A 20214-nucleotide genomic window follows, 5' to 3' on the forward strand; every position below is an offset into this window, starting at 1 on the left:
CACACACACACACACACACACACCATGCTGCTCAGCTACATTATGAGGTCCTTCAAAGGCTGTCCCCTCCCACTCGCTGCTCACCTTTTCAACAGCGCACTGCATACCTTTTTTAGAATGGGGATCCTAATTGCCCACTTTGATGACTCACTTTATTTCTCCTACTTTTGCTTGCATCCCAACCTTTCCCAAGTGGGTGCTCTCTCATTTCTCTCTTTGTTCTTCCTGGTCCCAAAAGTGTCGCCTTCAGTTTGCACTTGGAACACCAAGTCAAACTTACCGTAGTTCTCTAGTGGCTAATTCTGGCAGTATATTTCTAGCAACCTATCTCTAGAAAAAAAATCTCAAAATGAAGCATTCAGTCCTCTTTCCAACACCCACACACTATGTGGTGTGTCACCACACTAAGACAGAAATGGGAGAAACACAGCACTGCATCAAATCTTGCCAGAACTACAGATGTGCTAATTCGTCTCTGAACATCCCAACACATGCCTGTGCATTCTACCGCTAGAACTACAGTGGTACCTTGTTTCTCAAACTTAAGCCGTTCCAGAAGTCCATTCCAAAACCAAAGCGTTCCAAAACCAAGGTGCACTTTCCCATAGAAAGTAATGCAAAACTGATTAATCCATTCCAGACTTTTAAAAACAGCAATTTAACATGAATTTCACTATATAGCAAGACAACTGCCAGATGTCATTGCAAAGCCGCAACTCCCCCAACTTTTTCACAAATAGTACAGAAGAAGCAGCTGGTGAGGAAGAGGGTTATATAAAACATCTCTGCAGGTTCTTGGTGATGAACTTGCGTAACACAGCCCATTCAGGTTCCGACAAAAGGTAGATGCAGACTACTGGAATTTGAGACCCAGGAATCGGATTGATAGCACAGTCATCAATTTGAGGCGCAGGTGAATCAGGTTTTGCAGGTCCGTCGTGCACTCTGTGTGGGCTAGTTCGTTTAGAACCGGGTCTGAAAGCCCTTCTTGAAACTGGTCCACTAGAGCTGCCTGATTCCAGGCCAATTCCTGTGCCAGCAGCCAAAATTCACGGGCATATTTCCCTGTTTCAGCTCCCGGATCAGGCGGTTGGCAGTCTGGGTCCTCACAGGCTCCGTGTACATGGCTTGGAGCAGTTGGCTGAAGGTGTCAAAATTGGTCAGCAGTAGACTCAACATCAGTATATCTCTTTGCTATTGCAAATAGTTTCTGTTCACATAGTCCTATATTTATGGGTGGATAAACTTATTTAGTCTTTTGTTATAAAAACATTTTATTCAAACATTTACAGTGTTTTTCATTCTTAAAATACAGTTTATAGGCCTTAATTAAGAACATTATTAATTATATGGGGTGGATTATCTGTTTATTTTTTGTTCTTGCTGTTCTCATGTATTTTGTTTTTTTATATTGCATTTTTATGTCAACGCCCTGTGATCTGTGGATTAAGGGCACTAAAAGGCAAAGGGACCCCTGTCCGTTAGGTCCACTTGCGAACGACTCTGGGGTTGCTGCGCTCATCTCGCTTTATTGGCTGAGGGAGCTGGCGTACTGGTCATGTGGCCAGCATGACTAAGCTGCTTCTGGCGAACCAGACCAGCGCACGGAAACGTCGTTTACCTTCCCGCCAGAGCAGTACCTATTTATCTACTTGCACTTTGACGTGCTTTTGAACTTCTAGGTTGGCAGGAGCCGGGACCGAGCAACGGGAGCTCACCCCGTCGCGGAGATTCAAACTGCCGACCTTCTGATCGGCCAGCCCTAGGCTCTGTGGTTTAGACCTCAGCGCCAAGGGCAGTATATACCTTTAATAAATACATTTAATAATAACAACTTCCACAAGGTGTGTGTCTCTGCTTTGCCCCCTGCTGTTTGATGGCTGAGGTGTGGACAAGTGTTTTGCAGAGCCTGGCCTGCTACTTACACTGTTTTTCCTATAGAGGCTGCTGTTTCCTAAGGGGATTTAAAATTCAAAGGGCAACTGCCATTTTTCTGTAGTGCTTTCTTTTGGGGTATGGGGCTGTGTTTGTGCTTCTGTATACAGTGGTACCTCAGGTTACATACGCTTCAGGTTACAGACTCCGCTAACCCAGAAATATTACCTCGGTTAAGAACTTTGCTTCAGGATGAGAACAGAAATTGTGCTCCAGCAGCGTGGCGGCAGTGGGAGGCTCCATTAGCTAAAGTGGTGCTTCAGGTTAAGAACAGTTTCAGGTTAAGAATGGACCTCCAGAATGAATTAAGTACTTAACCCGAGGTACCACTGTATTGATCCATACATAAATTGAAAGCAATCAAGACAGTATTGTAGATGATAAAAATTAAAATTACATTTTTTCCTTACTTGCACTGATGATAGTCATTGTTTGAATGGGGGACTTTTATCCATTTTCATAGTCACAGAATCAAACAATCAGTAGCAGAACTGGGTTTCGCACAGTCACAAAAACAAATTAACTAAAAAAGCCTCAAAAACAAAAATGCAAAATAAATAGCAAAAACAAAAGCCCAAACTGAATCCGTTCTGGAAGTCCATTTGACTTCCAAAATGTTTGAAAACCATGGCGCAGCTTCTGATTGGTGCAGGTGCCCCGGAAACAATAGCTGACAGGCGCATCGGACGTTTGGCTTCCGAAAAACGTTCAAAAAGTGGCACACCTCCGGGTATTTGGTGTTTGAGAACCAAGGCATTTGAGTACCAAGGCGTTTGAGAACCAAGGTACCACTGTATTAGAATGCAGGGGACAGGAGCTTCACAAACATATTCTAGGACCGTCGTGAATTAGGATCTTGCACAGGTCTTAAAATAGGAGTGTTTATTGCACACACAAAAGGCAATCAAAAGACAGGTATACAAATCCAACACTCCATCAGGGGTTAGTTCTGCAACAATGCGTACCTATGAAAGCAATATGGGGATAACTTAGTAACACTATGGTTTGAGGAAGTTAGCTCATTAATTCTAATCATGACTAAACCAAACCACCAGGAGAGGGAGGAGGTGCTCAGTGCTACTTAGGATGGCCCACTGGCTCCCTCTCAAGACCAAACAAAGGTGTTTCCTTATAAATAAAGAAGAAAACTTTTATTATGGCAGTCAGACTGTACAAACTCGGGAGGCTAGGGAGGAGCACAATCCGGTCCAGGTGCTGTTACAAGACATAGGAGCAGCCCTAATAAACCCAGTTGAACAAAGGTTCAAGAGTCCCAGGCTACATCCGTACCATACATTTAAAGCACTATTAGCCATGGCTTCCCCCAAAGTATCATGAGGGAAATAGTATGGTATTTAGGCCAAAAGCTGTCAGGAGACTCCTATTCCCCTCACATGGCTACGATGCTCAGAGTGGCTTAACAGTCCATCTTCCCAAGGAGCTCTGGGAATTTTAGGTTTCCCAACAACGCTCAGCACCCGTAACATACTGCCGTTCTTTGAAGGAAGTTATGGCTCTTCAAGTGGCATAATAGTGCTTCACACATATGGTGCAGAGGAGGCTTGACATGAGTAGCAAGAGTTTGGGAGCTGCAAGGTTGTTCCAACAAGTTTCCCCATCTAGCCACCAAGCTTTTAAGCAGAGGTTGAGAGGATCAGCTGCTCTCAAGAATCCCTGTCCTAGAATAGCACTCCTGACTATTCTCCTCCTCCTCTGAGCTCTCATGGTCTGTCACAACAGGGCTGGCCTCTGAGCTTGAGTCTCCTTCATCCTCCAGAGTCTGGGAAGGGTCTCCTGCTGCCTCATCAGGTCTGGAGGCAGAGGCAAGGGGCTTCACCAAACAGGCTCTCCTGCACAGCCTTTCCCCATCTCTGATTCCTCAAGGGCGTCTCCTCCTGCTGATCTGAATCAGAGGGAGCCATGCTCTTCGTCCCTGGGCTCAGACTAAGCCTGAGTCACGCGCAGCTGGGCAGGGCGGCTTCTAAAACATGGTCATGCACACCCCCCGAGGAAACAAAAAACACAACGCACAACTGCTCAAAGATGCAGGGAAGAGGGTGTCAGATGTAGAGGTTACCGTTTGTAGGTGAAGGATATCCATAAGACAGGTCAGGTAGCAAGATCTACATTGTCTGTCTTAGCAGGCATTTCTGAGGAAGGAGAACTAAGGCACACTGAAGCTCCTGGGTTTGGTAGGAAACTGCTGGACAGGCAGGCAGGAGCCCTGGTCTGAGCAGCTGGGGCCAGGATCCTGGCTTCAGGAACAGGAATGTAGTGGAGTCCTGAAAGGGGCTTTTGAAGCAGCTGCAGCAAGCAGGGACGCAGAGGAGCAGTTGAAAGCAAAGGAAAAGCAGAGGAAGATCTTGGAGGCAGTAGTGAAAAAATGACTGTAGGCAGCAAGTAGGCAAGTTTGCTGTAGGCAGCAAACTGGAACAGGTTGTGGTGGGATCAAGAGCTCAGTTTCTATACCTTCCTGCATAAAAGCTTCAAAAGCCATTCTGAAACTGGGATTGGACTGGGAGATGTCAGCCATGCAGGATCCAGTGCCATCTTGTAAAGGACAGTCTCCTGGACGCATGATTTGCGGGTGGCCCAAAGCACATTTTGCAGTGCCCATCCCCCATTACATAATTTTCAAAACGTATTTCGGCTATGCATAAACGTGCTTGATTGTACTATGTGCCCACAGAAAGCTCTGGGCTGGGCAGAATCCAATGCCACCTTGTAGAGGACACCCTCCTGGATATGTGGGTTTATGACGTATGATGGCCCAAAGAATAATTTGGGGTGGGACCTGGTTGCTTTTTTATATACGTATGTATGTATTTCAGCTATTGTTGGCATGTACAGATGCCCCTCTCTATGCCATAGACCCAGATGACGCTCTGGAACAGGTGGGATCCCATGTCAGCCTGCAGAAGTCACACCCCTGAATGGGTGGGCATAAGATTTGTGGTGGTCCAAAGCATATTTTGTGGTGGCAGTTCCTTCCTTTTTTTAAGGTTTGTGTACAATACTGCAATGTTATCACACATTTATGAGTGTTTCACAAGCATGGCCAATTTGAATGAAGGAAATTCTCACTGAACTCAAGCGAGTTGAGTCCCGGGATCATGGAGATCTATTCAGTCTGGCTCAACTACTGCATCTCCAGTCAGCCCACGTGCCTCTACTTTACGCTTGTCTCCCAGCGCTGCTAAAGTGACAATTAATTATAGAACACGCCCAAATCTTATTTTGGTGTTCAGGGACATAAAACCTTTGTAGTTCTGGGAGATGTGCACGTTCCTTTTTTAACAAAGTGTTTCCAACTTCTTGGAACTAGCAAGTGACTTGAGCAGCATTCTCGGGAGGGACAGAGGAAGCGGGCGCCCCCCACGGAGCTCAGGCTCTCCTGGAAGACAAGGGCGGGCAGCAGCTGGGCAGGATTTGAGGCTGGGGCCGGTAGTCGCACACCTCGGCCCTTCGGACACGTTTCCTCCGGTGCCAAGTCCTGGGGCCGAGCCCTCCGTTCCTCCTCCAGCGATTCCCGCAGAGCGCCAGGGGCCGAGCCCCTGCCCCGAGGAGCTTGCAAGAAGCCGCTGCTCGAATCCCCGGGCGGGGAAACCTGCCTCCTCCAGAGCCGAAGGAGCAGCAGCAGCAGCGGGCGGCGTGCACACGCCTCTGGGCGACACGTGGAGTCCCGGGATGGGCCGGTAGCGCGGCCGCCTCTGCCTCCTTCCTGCGGAGGGCGTCGCGGCGGCCCCTCCGGGCCCAGCCAGGCCGCGGGCGGAGCTGCCCGGCCCAGCTCCCTCCCTTCTCCCCCGCCGGGGGTCTCCACGCAAGGGCGGCGGCGGCTGCTGCGGCTCCCGCTCCCCGCTGCCGCCCCACGCCGGGCCCTCTCGCCGCCGCCGCCGCCGCCGCCTCCGCTCCTGCTGCTGCTGCCTGGCGGGGCCTGGAGCGATGCTTCGCCGGTGATGTCCGCGGAACACGAGAAGGACCCCGCCGCGGCGCTCAAGAGGCCCCGAGGTGGGAAGGAGCGGCCGCGCGAGGCCCCGGCCCGGAGGTGGCGGCGCCCTCGCCTCGCCTCGCCTGGCCGCCGGCGGGAGAGCGGGGCGGCCTCTCTTCCCTCCGGCCGGGCCGGGCCAGGGAAGCCTCCCGGGCCCTTGGCGAGCCCCTCTCCGGCCGCCTCCCGGCTCTCGAGCCCCCGAAGGGGCGCCTCGGCCCCGCCGTGGCTTCTGCGGGAAGAGGGGGGCCTTCCCTCACCAGGGTTCTCGGAGGGTCTCCTCGGACGCCTCTGCCGGGCTGGTGCCTGGGCGGCAGGGGGAGGACGTGGCGGGGGGCGGCGGGGCCCTGAGGCTGCTGGTTCGGGGCTGATTGTTTGCCGTGTGACTGAGAAAGGGCCCCGTCCTTCTTGCGAGATGCACCCATTCAGACCCTCGTAGGCCTCCAGGATCATCTTCCAGGGAAGGGCGCTGAGAGAGAGGGAGAACACAGATCGGCACGCGGTCCGATTCCGACAACCGTCCAGCAAGCCCGGGAGCATTCCTGAGGCACCTTGAATGGAGAAGGGTCAGGAGCTCGGCACACGGGCAGCAGGGACTGGTGTGGGGTGTTTTTTTTGCAAAGCTTCAAACTGCCTTGCTAAAGGCAAAACATCTTAAGGCTCCTACTATGCTGAATTTTTGGAATGAAAAGGGAATGACTTGTCTCAGTTGCATTCCAGTCTTGTTCCTCCTTCTTTTCTTTGGCGATCACTTGCAGCTGAGTAAGATTGTCTTCTATAAACACGGTTTTAACAATGAGTCTGTAAGTGACTGTGGAGGCCAATTCTGGACTCACACGTCCTTCCACAGTGGGGACATTGGTTCCCTGGTGGGAGTTGATCATGGTGTGGATTTGCCAATCTTAGCACGTTTCTCCCTTGCGTTCTGAGTTTGAGTGTCTTCAAAGTCCATGACACCTTTGGTAAAGGCTGTTCTCCAGCTGGAGCGCTCCCAGTTTATACTACATTTTTTAGATTTGCCTTGAGACAGTCTTTAAACCTCTTTTATTGACCACCAGCATTACACTTTCCATTTTAAAGTTTGGAATAGAGTAGTTGCTTTGGAAGACGATAATCAGGCACCCGCACAACATGACTAGTCCAACGAAGTTGATGTTGAAGAATCGTTGCTTCAACACTGGTGATCTTTGCTTCATCCAGTACACTGATATTAGTTTGCCTGTCTTCCCAAGTGATGTGTAAGATTTTTCGGAGACACCGTTGATGGGCTGCACCTTCTTCAGCTAATGAATGCTGCTTTTGTACAAATTTAACACTGGGCTGTGTTAGTTGCCGTCTGTCTTCTAAACAGCGGAGAAAACGGAGGCTCTTCATCCACTTTGGTGCATCTGTGGGCAAGTAAGCATAGGGTCCGGATGCTGAGAGAGATAGGATGCCCCTGTGATTCCACCAGCCATGCTCTGGCTGCCTGTCACAGCTGTCCACATCAGATAAGACCAAGTTACTATTTTTAGGTTATACCTGGTTTCTCAGGATGCAACACTTCCCCACCTTCTGCACAAAGTGCTGTAACAAAGGAAAGCTTTTGAATGTGTCCTCCTGGCGGAGGGTACAGCAAGCTTACAGTCCTAAACATGGTTATCACAGAAGTGGAAGTTTGGTATGTGTTGAACTGCTTGACAGAGAAAGTCGGAGCTGTTGCTGCAAGGATCATCAATTGCGTTAATTATGAAGGATGCCTCTGATAAGAAAAAAAATCCTTTGCTACAATCTTGTAGATTTAAACTGATGGCCAGACAAGCACAGGCAGTGTGAAGCCTTTAGTGCAATAGGCCTGAGCTTTCAGTGAGCCTTCAAGCAGATGGCTAAACTAGCTCATTAACATTTTCCTGCCATTAAGTGTCCCTCCAAATAGAAATATGTATGTGGCTAAGCAAAAAACCACACTGTGTTCCACTTTTCCTTTTCTCTGTGTTGGTTGTGTCCAAAAGCTGAGCTTTTGGAACTTAGATGGGCTTTTAGAACTTAGTTGTTTGAGCTTTATTGTGGGTCTTAAAGCTCCCTGTTCACGAATTGTCATCACTAATTGAGATCACTAATTGTCATCACTTGCTGAAGCCTTAATTTAACTTGGGGCCACAGGATTCTCAGAGTACCAAAGAGAACAGTCATTTTTGGAGTGTTTCCTTCACCTTAGAGAGCTGTGTCTTAATTGCAAAGCTCCAACTCTTGTCTGTTTCCAATTTCTCACTGTGCTACATATTCACATAGAGTGGTACCTTGTTTTGCAACCATTTTGGATTACAACCACGTCAAACCCTGAAGTGTGTGTCTGTTTTTTTGGATTACAACCCATTTTTTTTTTGTAGGCCCCATTGGCGAAAGCGCACCTTGGGTTACAACCTGTTTGGGTTTACAACCGGACCTCCAGAACAGATTATGGTTGTAAACCAAGGTATTGCTGTATTTTTGTACATCCTCCCAGTAGCTTAACCAAGCAATGGCATTTAATTCTGAAGGCATGTAGTTGGCTAGAATCTACCCAGAACAGAACACAGCACTCATATAAGTGAGAGAGGTATGTTTCAATCAATAGGAGAAGATACAGTTGATGTTCACCTGTGAAAGAAAAGACTGGTTACTAGTAACATATCTTAAATTATGTGAAGTACTGCATCTTAGTCTGATTGCAGAAATTCTCTGTACTGCCATTTCTCTGGACAGCAATGCTAAGTAAATGCATGTTACATAGACACATATTGAACAGCTCGACTTGCGTGCACAATCCATTATTTTGTCATAAAGTTAACTACAGAACAATATACTTTTGAAATCTTATAGGTGGTGACGGTGGATTGGATGGGTTAGGAGGCCCAGGTGTGCAGCTTGGCAGTCCAGATAAGAAAAAGCGCAAGTCGAATGTTCAGGTAAGCTGCCTTGTGCCTCCTCCCTTTGGCTGGAAAATCTAAACTGGCCTGACTCTTCCCCTGTGGGAATTCCTATCTCTTTTCTTTAAAAAAATTTTAAAATATAATTTTCATTTATATACATTACAACAAGAATTCAACAATAATTCTAACATTTCTAACCTCGACTTCCTTCCCCCTCTATCTGTGGTTCCTTATATTTATTTTCACATCCTCTGCATACTCCAAATGATATTAACTTATTCTTTTAATCATCTGTTTTCATATATATTTTTGAAACTGCAGGTTTTTACAATAATCCTGCCAATGTCTTAATCTGTTTGCAGTTTATTTGTAAATATTCAACAAACCATTTCCATTCCTTTATAAAAAGTTTAGTGTCTTGATAAGCTTCACTATTTCTACATAGTCCATTAGTTTCAGAATCCATTCTTCTTTCATCAGGACATCTTCTTCCCATTTTGGAGTAAATAACATTTTTGCAGCTGTAGTTGCATACATAAATAAATTTTTATACTGTGTAGGTAGTTCTGATCCTAAAACTCCCAAGAAAAAAGCTTCCCCAGTAAGCTTTAACCTTATTACAAGATCACCAAATGTGAAAAAATGTACCTTCTTTCTCTTTACATTTCCAACACTTAATTCACTTTTGATTTATACATTTTTGCAAGTCAGCTAAGTGTTAAATACCATCTATATAACACTTTCATATAATTTTCTCTTATACCATAGCCTGCTGTAAATTTTATGTCCGTATTCCACAATTGTTCCCATGCTTCCATTTCTATGTTATGACCAATATCTATTGCCCAGTGTATCATTATACATTTTAGACATCACTTTAACATTACAGTCTAACAGATCTCTCTCTAGTTGTGATAATTGTATTTAACACCTAGTCAACTTGCAAAAATGTATTGGCTGCAAGTTGAACCAAGGGACCAAAAGGTGGTTTGAGGTGATGTCCAATATGTGACTGGCCTTGTGTGTGAGTGCTATGGTCCTCTTGACAGGGAGTTTGTGCAGGCAGCAGCTGCAGGAGTGGGCATACTATGAAGAATGGAAAGACTAATGCTTTTCAGTGGAGGAATCCTAAATGGATTCTGAGGCCAGCAGCCCACCTTTGTAATAGATACGGATGTTTCATTTCATGAGATGAGGGGATCCTCAGGTTTGGCCTTCTCTTCTGTTGGGATTCCAAGTAATCTTGATTTCTGATTTAACATTTCCAGGGGTCATCCTTTCCTCCACCATCTGAATATGCGCCTCCACCAAATCCCAGCTCTGATCACCTTGTAGCTGCAAATCCATTTGATGACAACTACAACAATCTTTCTTACAAGCCGTTGCCGTTGGGGAACCCATATTTTGCCAATCCCAGCTACCCTGGCTTTGGAGGCTACAACACGTTCAGGATGCCACCGCAGATGCTTCCCAGGATGTCCTCACCATACGGTGCTACTTACCCACTTAGAAACCAGCCACACCCGTTTCCCCAGAACCCAGTGGGAATGGTCTACAACCGGCCTCAACCAATTAACTTTGGGCCACATGAAAATGTGTCTTTTGGAAACCAGCCATCCTATAACAGTAACATGAATCAGAATGTTGGCATGTCCGGCCAACACTTCAGGCCAAACCCTGGTGAGAATTTTGGTCACATTCCTTCACAGAACACGACACAGATGTCACCCCATGACATGCCATTGCACTTTGGACCTGGCGGCAACCCCCATTTCAACAATTCCCAGATGGAGTCAAACCATTCTTTCTTTCCCTCGCCAAACAATTACAACCAGGCAAAGCCTTTGCAAAAGCAAGGTGCAAATAAGCACAACCACCCCCCGCCACAACATCATCTGCACGGCCCAGAGGACACTGCGAACTCAGGAAACACAGATATAAAGACTGTGAATCGAAATAACCCCGCAAACCAGGAGAGCATCCCTTCTAAAAATGTTGAAAATCTGAACAGCAATCATGCGAATGGGGCTCAGAACAAGCCCCGGCTCCCCAGCCGAGGTCCAGCTGAAGGAGGCAGCTCTGAGAAGGGCAGCAAAATGCCCCTACACCCTGGTCAGCATGGTCACGCCGCCTCTGAGCCAGTCTATCCTTGTGGGATTTGTACCCACGAAGTGAACGATGACCAGGATGCCATCCTGTGTGAAGCTTCTTGTCAAAAATGGTTTCATCGGATCTGCACAGGCATGACGGAATCTGCCTACGGACTGCTCACTGCAGAAGCATCGGCAGTGTGGGGCTGTGACACCTGCATGGCGGACAAGGATGTTCAGCTGATGCGCACCAGAGAAACAGCTGGGCCACTAGTGTTGAATGCTGATGCGTGATGCCCACCCTGGTGTTTCCTTTTATCAGTCATGGGTGGGCTTTGTTTGCTTTCTTTTGAGCAGTTGGTCTTCACTTTCTGTCCAAGTGCATTAAGATTTTACCAGGAGAACTTCTAGCAAATGCTCAACTGACGATTAAGTGCCAATATGGCTTTACTCACATGGAAAGTTTGGGGGTATGTAAACATCTGCCTTTGTGGGTCACTTTGCCCAGGGCTATTCCACTTGGCAGTGTTGGAGGAAGCATATACTGATTTATCTTTTGAGTACATGGGAGTTAATTCTGTCCTCTGTTTGGGAGCCTTTCTTAAGTTCTGAAGGTTGAGGGCATGACACAGGGAGAAGGATCAAGCAATATTTATTTTAAAATGACCACCAGGAATGTCAAACTATTTGTATAAGTAGCTGAAAACCTCAAGTCATATTAACCCCCTTTTCACATTTTGATTTAGCTTGCTCTTTCAGAACATATTGGTGAGCTTTGAAGATAAGGAACAGGTCCATTTTTAGTGAATTCTGAAGACTTACTCAGTGGGCATCTCTTTAATGGTCTTTAGCAGCCTGTTTCCAAACACATTTACTCAGCAAGAACTCTTGTAGTTTTCATTGGCCAAGTGAGCATCAATAAGACTAAGTGCATAAAAGCTCAGCAGGCCTGAATGTTTTTTTTCTTCCCTTTTTTCAAAAAGGGATTGAGGTTTGTATGTCTGTGATATTAATACACACTCACCCTTTCCAAGACCCATCATGTCCTCCGCAATGGCATTGCAAGACCATGAAGTGTGATGCTGCCATCCCAGTGTCGGCTGTCTTGGAACTCCATTGTGGTGCTAGATTAGAGTTCTGGGCTCTTTAGACCTTTTTGTGTGATGAATGTAATCCAGATAAATTTGCTAGTATGGTAAATTGTTCATGTCCCACTGTCTTCAGAAGGACTTGACTTATTAAGCATGCTAACTTTTCTTTGGCTTGGGAATGTGCATTTGGTTCCACATGGACTTACTCTGGTGCCTGCTGTACAGAATTTACTGTTGCACATAGGCAGCCTCTGTGTCTCCCTTTCTTCCTGCCCTCAATCACAGCTAGCTTGCACATTTGGCTTTGAAACTTTTGCTGTAGTGTGTTTTTGTGTCCGCTCAGCTGCTCTTTGCAGTGCTTGCTTTCCCATACAGTTCAGGGTCTGCCCTGGGACCCTGGCTGCTCACTCAGATGTCCACTGCCATCGCTTGCTCCTTCCTCTGCTGCTTTCAGTTGAGCTTCTCAGCTCTGCTGCTGTTTTTGTTTTGCTTCTGGCTGTGTTCTTGAAAACTGCTTGTCTTTGGAGGGTATAATGTCTCCCTCCGGGGAAGGGAAGGTAACGCCTAGCATTTTTCTCTACTCGCCCCAGTGTAACTGCCTTTGGGGATTTGATACAGTAGATCAGGTGCAGAGACCAGAGTGCAGGGCACAAACAATAGCCCAGGTTTCCCAACTCTTTAATATCTAAAGCCTGTCTGGAGAAGACCTTAGCTCTTCCAGCACATTGCGGCTTCACTGATCTCCTCTGAAGTGAGGTTTACAGAGCACATGAATTTCTGAATAATGCTGGAGGAATGAGCAGCTGTTGCAGCTATGGATGGTTGGTGGAAATTCTACTACGTTTTAGCCTCATTTTTTTCAATAATAATAATAATAATAATAATAATAATAATAATAATAATATATTTGTACCCCACCCATCTGTCTGGGTTTCCCCAGCCATTCTGAGCGCCTCCCAACAGAATATTAAAAACACAATAAAAGATCAAACGTTAAAAAACTTCCCTAAACAAGGTTGCTTCCAGATGTCTTCTAAAAGTCAGATAGATTATTTCCTTGACATCTCATGGGAGGGCATTCCACAGGGTGGGCACCACTACCGAGAAGGCCCTCCGCCTGGTTCCCTGTAACTTGGCTTCTTGCAGTGAGGGAACCGCCAGAAGGCCCTCGGAGCTGGACCTCAGTGTCTGGGCTGAATGATGGGGGTGGAGACACTCCACATAGGCAGCCTGAGGGGCCCACAAAGGATATCTGCGGGCAGAACTGTACATGCTCTGTTGGCATGCCTTGTTTGAATTATAATTCCCCAAGGCCTTTGATGTTTGAATTAGATGAATTTAACCTTGTAGCCCATCTAGAGAAGAGTCAGTCCTCTGTGGGATGTACCCAACCCACACTTCTATGTTTAAACCAGGCATAGGCAAAATCGGCCCTCCAGATGTTTTGGGACAACTCCCATCATCACTGACCACTGGTCCTGTTAGCTAGGAATGACCTAGCCACTGTGATCCACGCGACTGTCACCTCCAGACTGGATTATTGTAACTCGCTCTACGTGGGGCTGCCCTTGAGACTGACCCAGAAACTCCAGCGGGTGCAGAATGCCACGGCTAGACTCCTTAAGGTTCCTCGCTGCAGGATCACATTCACCCGGTGCTATACCAGCTGCACTGGCTCCCGGTGGAGTACAGGATCAGGTTTAAGGTGCTGGTTTTAACCTTTAAAGCCCTATACGGCCTAGGACCCTCGTACCTACGGGACCGCCTCTCCTGGTGTGTCCCACAGAGGACCTTATGGTCTTCAAACAAAAACATTGGAGGTCCCGGGCCACAGAGAGGTTAGGATGGCCTCAACCAGAGCCAGGGCTTTTTCGGCTGTGGCTCCGATCTGGTGGAACGCTCTATCACAAGAGACTAGGGCCCTGCGGGGCTTGACATCTTTCCGCAGGGCCTGTAAAGTGAACCTTTGGCCAGGGTACAGCCTGACCCCCTCCTTTGGCAATCCTCACAGAACTCCAGCCCAATGGTTGCCATTAATCTGATTTGAATTGATTTTATAATGAAATTATTTTAGAATGTTGTATCATTTTACTGTTGTTAGCCGCTCTGAGCCCGGCTTCGGCTGGGGAGGGCGGGATATAAATAATTTTTTAATTATTTATTATTATAGTCCCAAAACATCTGAAGGGCCGAGTTTGCCTATACTTAGTTTAACTGAAGCTTAAATCCAAGAACGGCTGCAGCAACCACAATACTGACTGTGGAGTGGACAAATGCTGGCTCCCTCGGCCTGGAAAGCGAGATGAGCGCCGCAACCCCAGAGTCGTTCGCAACTGGACTTAACTGTCAGGGGTCCCTTTACCTTTACCTTTTAGTGTGCAGAAAATACTTCTAAGTTACAGTAAAATGAAAGTTGGTAGTCTTAACTAACATGGCTGAAAGCATGTGCATCTGGTCAGCTTGGAGGCATAGTGGAAAGAGAGAGTCTCCTTACAGGCAAAAGGAAAGAAAAAGGATTGTCTCATTTGTTACAGAGTTCCCTCCCAGAGGAGGCAAAGGAAGAGACCACACACAAGAGGGTTCTCTTTAGAAAATTCAGGAATTCTCTGTGCTTGTCTAGCAAAACATCCATTTGTGATATTGGCTGTAAACCGCACAGCTTCCCTCCCTCTTCAGCCCTGGGTTCTGGAGATCATATAACCCCCAGGAGGCAGTGTGTGCCTCAGTCTAGTCTCCTCTTTGTGACCTCATGAGGCCTTTCCCTGCTGGGGCTGAGAGGCCTAGTGGGCTGTCATTAGCCTGGCCTGTTAATGAGATTTTGAAATAAGGAAAGGGAGTTTTATTCCAGAGCAAGCTGTGATATAAATGAGCTCATGTGAGAGCTTGTGGGAGTTTGAATGCCAACTCTGCACTCTCATTTGTAGGGATTTTGAATTATCCAACCAGATTCCTCTTCATGGACTCTCCACCAAAGAATGGTCTTCCCTTTCGTAAGGCAAAGTTGAGATGTCAGAGGGGCTTGGACTTTCTCTCTTTTGCGGAGGGTTCCAGCAAAATAGCAAAATAAGTGTAACCTACTACCATTGCTGCTGCTGCTGCTGCATTCTCAAGAGCATTCTCTTGGTAATTGCCATAGAGGAGCACCTGGGCTCTCTTGCATGTCTCATCATTTTATTGTTTGTACTGCAGAGACCCTTGGGAAGTTCCAGTTTGAGTGAAAGAGGTGCATTCTTGTGCATAATGCCCATGTGACTGTTTTGAGGAGGGCTGGTTTTCTCTTCTTTCTTTGGAATGTGCCCTGCCAGTTAGAAAAATGTGTAAAGAAAATTTGGGGCACTTGAGATACTTCTGCGTTTGAGGTGCTTGCAATAGCTGTGGTCTCAATGATGGCCTTTAACTCTAGAATCAGAGCAGGAGACCTCAAGGTTTAGCTGGGACCACAACTAGACTTGAATCTCCTTTGTCAACAATGTGCCTTATTCTGCGACCTCTGGGTTTGTTTCCCCATGATGAGTTGTGGTTCATTTTTTGACTCTTGGGTGAAAGTAGCCATGCCAGGAACCAGGAGTAGCCTGGTGGCTAGCCTTTGTGGACAACACATTTCTCTCAATGTGATGTCTTGCAGCCCTTCTAGAGCTGTTTCAAGGTGCTGTGCTCACACACCCAATACGAACTTTCTGTTGTATTCGGTGTTGTGGAATGAGAATGTAAAGAAACACGTTTTGTGAGCCTTTCTCTTGAAAATGTTGTTTGCGTTTGTGGCTTTCGCCCAGCATGCTTTTATCACCCCAAACCAAGAGTAAATCAGTGACATCGTAAAACTAGAGCCCTGGAGTGCCTCCATCGCTCTTTAGGCAGCTTTGCACATGTGTGCTGGAAGGGGCAGCCTTGCCATAAGGTAATGAGGGTGCGCAACTCAGGCAGTGAACGTTATGCACCAGTAGGGAACGTGAGAAGAGCCCTGCAGCTGGGTCAGACCAAAGGAGGCCAATCCAGTCCAGCATCCTCTTCTTACAATGGCCAACCAGGTGCCTCTTCTGGGAAACCCGTGAGCAGGACCTGAGCACAACAAGATCATCAGAACTTATTGGTCATCACAACCTTCTCCTAGAATAAAAGTTATAAATGTCCCAAATGTCAGCCATTGGTAATCTTATTCTCCTCCAGGAATTTGCCTTTTTAAAGCTGTCCAACATAGTGTCCATCACTACATCTTATGGCAGCAAATGCCACAATTAGATTTAGGTGCCGTCACCTCAGCAACATGTTTGTACAGTCAATTTTTAACTCAGGTGCAGTCAACAGCAGGAGGCTTCTAACAGGAAGTCTGAAAACTTATTAATAGGTGGCAATCATTCTGCAGTATCAGGAAAAAACAGAGCATCTCATTTTATCTAGAAATCAGCAGAAATGCAGCTTAGCCAGAGAGGAGCACATATATAACATCTGCTCCAACATTTGGCTGCCATGGAATCCTGGAGACGTGGCTTCTTGTTTCTGTGTAAAAAAGCAAGTTGCTAGGCTTCGTGGTTCTGGAGAAAAGCAGCAACTGGCTATCTCTGCAAGGCAGACTTCCAGTGTGCAAGGTGCAGTGGTACTTTGAGAAGCAACTGAATCATTCTTTTCCAGCATGTGTCAAACAATTTGGAGTGATAGTACCCAACTGTGGCAAAAGACAAATCCAGGCCTAAACAGTGGGCTGGGTATGGAAATTAGTAAATATGTGAAGGCTTGTGCAGCACAATTCGTTCTAGGTACTGATTTTGAGGTTTTCTTCATCTAGAATTTTGGGTAGAGGCTAGCACACTCTCCTATGTCTCTCCCTTCTCCCAATTCCTGTGTTTTAATTAGCCAAAGCTTCTAAAACCTCTCTGAAATCTCTGGCAAATGAGCAACTTGGCAACCCATAAGCTGATGGGGTCAGATTCCACTGGGGTAGAATTCCAGTGCTGCAGACTGGGGGTTCAGTTTTGTGTTGGATCTGTGCCTCTGCAGCCTCTCTTGAAATAAAGAAAAGCTGGTTGTATGCCAGCAGTGCCCTGGTGAGTTGGCCCCTTTAGGCATTGGAGGAACACTTTACTGGTCAGCAAAATGGGGATAATACTGGCAACAGTAGCTAGAGAAAAAGGTTTGAAGGTGCTTAAGTAGAAGACAGATGAGAAGTGTCTTATCAGAAAGGTCCCTTCTGCGTAGGCCATCTGGTTCAGCTGTCTCCCACCAGCTTTGCCTTTGGAGGGTCAACCACAATGTGTTCACTTAGGCAGAAGACAGGTGCACTGCAGATATATTTTGTCAAAGCACATGAATGGAGCCAGAAGGAAAGAAACAGCCTTCAGGGTGCCATTGCAGGGAATGCAACCCTGGGTTGGACTCTGCTTCCAAAGCAAAGTCAGAAAAGATTATCCTGTATATCTGTTGCACATTTTATACTTAAATATCAGCTGTCCTAAATTTATAAATGTCTAAGTTGGGTTAAAGTAGGGGTGACTAGCCTGTGGCCCTTCAGATGTTGTTGGACTCCAACTCCCATAATCATAATGCTGCTTGAGGCTGCTGAGGTGCCAATAACATCTGTAGTGCCATAGGTCAGCCGCCCCTGGGTTATAAAGAGAGACCAGTGGGTTCAAGAGCCAAGAAGCCCACCTCTTGTGGAGTGTTGATTTATCCTTAAGTTGCGTGCAAGTTGGTCACTCGAATACCACAGCAGCAAGCATCAAACACTGGCATCTGGTTGGCCACTGAGAACAAGATGCTGACCTAGGTGGGTCACCGGTTTGAACCAGCATCCCATTCTTCTTATGCTCTTAATTCCACAGAGAGAAGTTCCATATTTCTTAGTGCTTTCTCTGACACACACATTTCCATAGCATCGGTTGACATATTTGCCTAGAGGTATTGCATAATGCAGGGACGTGGGTGGCGCTGTGGGTAAAAGCCTCAGCGCCTAGGGCTTGCCGATCGAAAGGTCGGCGGTTCGAATCCCCGCGGCGGGGTGCGCTCCCGTTGTTCGGTCCCAGCACCTGCCAACCTAGCAGTTCGAAAGCACTTCCGGGTGCAAGTAGATAAATAGGGACCGCTTACTAGCAGGAAGGTAAACGGCGTTTCCGTGTGCGGCTCTGGCTCGCCAGATGCAGCTTTGTCACGCTGGCCACGTGACCCGGAAGTGTCTCCGGACAGCGCTGGCCCCCGGCCTCTTGAGTGAGAGGGGCGCACAACCCTAGAGTCTGTCAAGACTGGCCCGTACGGGCAGGGGTACCTTTACCTATTGCATAATGCAAAAGGAATATATAAGCTGGCTCACCTCTTCATCTCTTTTCTTCAAAGTGAAATAGATTAAGCTCTCTAACCCTTCTGGAGATAGATTTCCTATCCCTGTGGTCATTTTGCTCTTTAGAATCATAGAATCGTGGAGTTGGAAGGGACCCTGAGGGTCATCTAGTCCAACCCCCTGCCATGCAGGAATCTTTTGCCCAACGTGGGGCTCAAATCCACACCCCGGAGATTATGAGTCTCATGCTTTACCGATCTATCCTTCTTCGTACTACATTTACGTCAGTTGAAGAACCCTTTAAATTATCTTTTAAAATATCTAATTTGACAACTATATCTTAAGATGGCAATGGATTCCAACTCTCCAGGTGCCAGCATTCCTGCCTCTCTCAGGCTGACTGTTTTGCAGGCATCTATGTAGACAACTCTCCCTCTTCTTGACTCCTATTCTCTGCCTGTGACTAATGATGGCTTTGAGTGCTGTGGGTTAATCTGTCTTCCAAGTGCTAGGATTCTGTTGCCCAGATCCAGTAAGGTGTGGTTCACACAGAAACGGATTCTGCCTACTAATTGTTGTCACCACATGGCCGAGAGTAGACACACCTAGCATCTGGCAGCTTGGGTTGCACAGGGAGGTCTGGCTCCAAGCCAGCAGGCCCACAACCATCACTTGATCTGCTTTCCTCTGAGGCCGAAATTTGTCCTAAGCACTCAGTCTCTCCCACAAGCTCTTAGGTTAGGGTGTATGAGACTGCATTTAGCAATGCAGCTAATTATCTTAAAGCCCTGCAATAAAATACTGTAATTACTTGTGGGATTATTTCTCACATTTTTCAATTATAAGGGGAAATAATTTCATAAATGTGTTTGCCTTGATATTTTTTATTTTTTAAAAAAACAGTAGTCTTGAACTTTGACAATTTCCCATGTCATTTCAATCTAATAGTAACACTACCACATCATGTTTAAAATATATGTACCCCTCTCTTTATATATAAATAATAGCCTTGCTTGCTAGTAAAAGTACGTGTGGCATTTTATACGTAGTTTGATCATGTGTTTTTTATGTTGTATGTGACTTAATGACAGTTTCATATTAAAACTAGTCTTTCCTTATGTACTGCTTACATATACCTGTTTTTGGGATATCAGTTCAGTACTTTTATACAATCTCAAATGTGTTCCACATTGGTGACATTTATTTTTGCAACAACTTTAAATGAAAACAAAATTAGAGCATGTCTGAAATAACACGTGCAGTAGAACTGTGGTGTGCGGCAAAGTTGATGTATGTAATTCAAATTGGAAACAAACGCCCAGACTTTGTCCATTATTATTCCTTTAGTTCAGCCTTCCCCAACAACGGGGACCCTTGAGATGTTTCTGGACTCCAGTTCCCACCATCATCCCTCAAGCCTGGTCATGCTGGCTGATGTGAGTTGTAGTTCAGTTGAACGTCTGGAGGGTACCAGGTTGGGGAAGGCTGCTTTAGTAAGAAATTTAATTACTATGTAATGCAAATGATTTCATATCATGGTGTGTGTTAAGCTACTCTATGACGTATAGGAACCATGTTTATGTCTCTGGATAGTTAGCTGGTCTTACATTACAAGCTGAGTTCTAGTAGATGATAGCAAGTGCATCAACCAGTGTAAATGCCTTAAGGCACACACAGAATTTGTGTCCGATCTAAATGGTTAAATGTTTCAATGTGCGATACCGAGAAATGGGTGCCCATTTGATTGCATTACCAAAATGACAATCCTATGTTTGTTTTTTCTTCAGGATGTTCATCATAAAAAAAGAAAAATGTGAGGGCACCATATCAGAATTTTAATTCACTGCTGGAATTGTTAATATTTCAATTCACTTTTCACAAAGTTGAAGACGGACAGAATTAAGTGCTTGTAAAATGAATGTTAATAAAGTCTTGTCAAAGTAACAAAGGAGAA

The 20214-nt window shown here is 46.2% G+C and overlaps 1 protein-coding gene across 3 annotated transcripts; it reads left to right on the plus strand.

Annotated features, from left to right (window-relative positions):
- Window positions 1–5082: 5082 nt before the first annotated feature.
- On the plus strand, window positions 5083–20214 carry PYGO1 (pygopus family PHD finger 1). Of its 3 annotated transcripts, XR_013390665.1 has the most exons (4): window positions 6025–6682; window positions 8762–8847; window positions 10080–11371; window positions 20048–20214. XR_013390665.1 is itself a non-coding variant. In XM_028706421.2 (3 exons), exons 1-3 carry the CDS (start codon window positions 5892–5894, stop codon window positions 11193–11195), a joined length of 1254 nt encoding a protein of 417 aa, XP_028562254.2. In that variant the 5' UTR covers window positions 5083–5891; the 3' UTR covers window positions 11196–20214. The 3 variants fall into 3 exon arrangements, 2 of the variants coding, with proteins under 2 accessions (XP_028562254.2, XP_077775114.1); XM_028706421.2 differs by lacking the exon at window positions 6025–6682 and adding an exon at window positions 5083–5943 and having other exon boundaries at window positions 10080–20214; XM_077918988.1 differs by having other exon boundaries at window positions 10080–20214.

Source organism: Podarcis muralis, chromosome 14 (genome assembly GCF_964188315.1).
Source record: "Podarcis muralis chromosome 14, rPodMur119.hap1.1, whole genome shotgun sequence".
In the NCBI taxonomy this organism is placed as follows: domain Eukaryota; kingdom Metazoa; phylum Chordata; class Lepidosauria; order Squamata; family Lacertidae; genus Podarcis; species Podarcis muralis.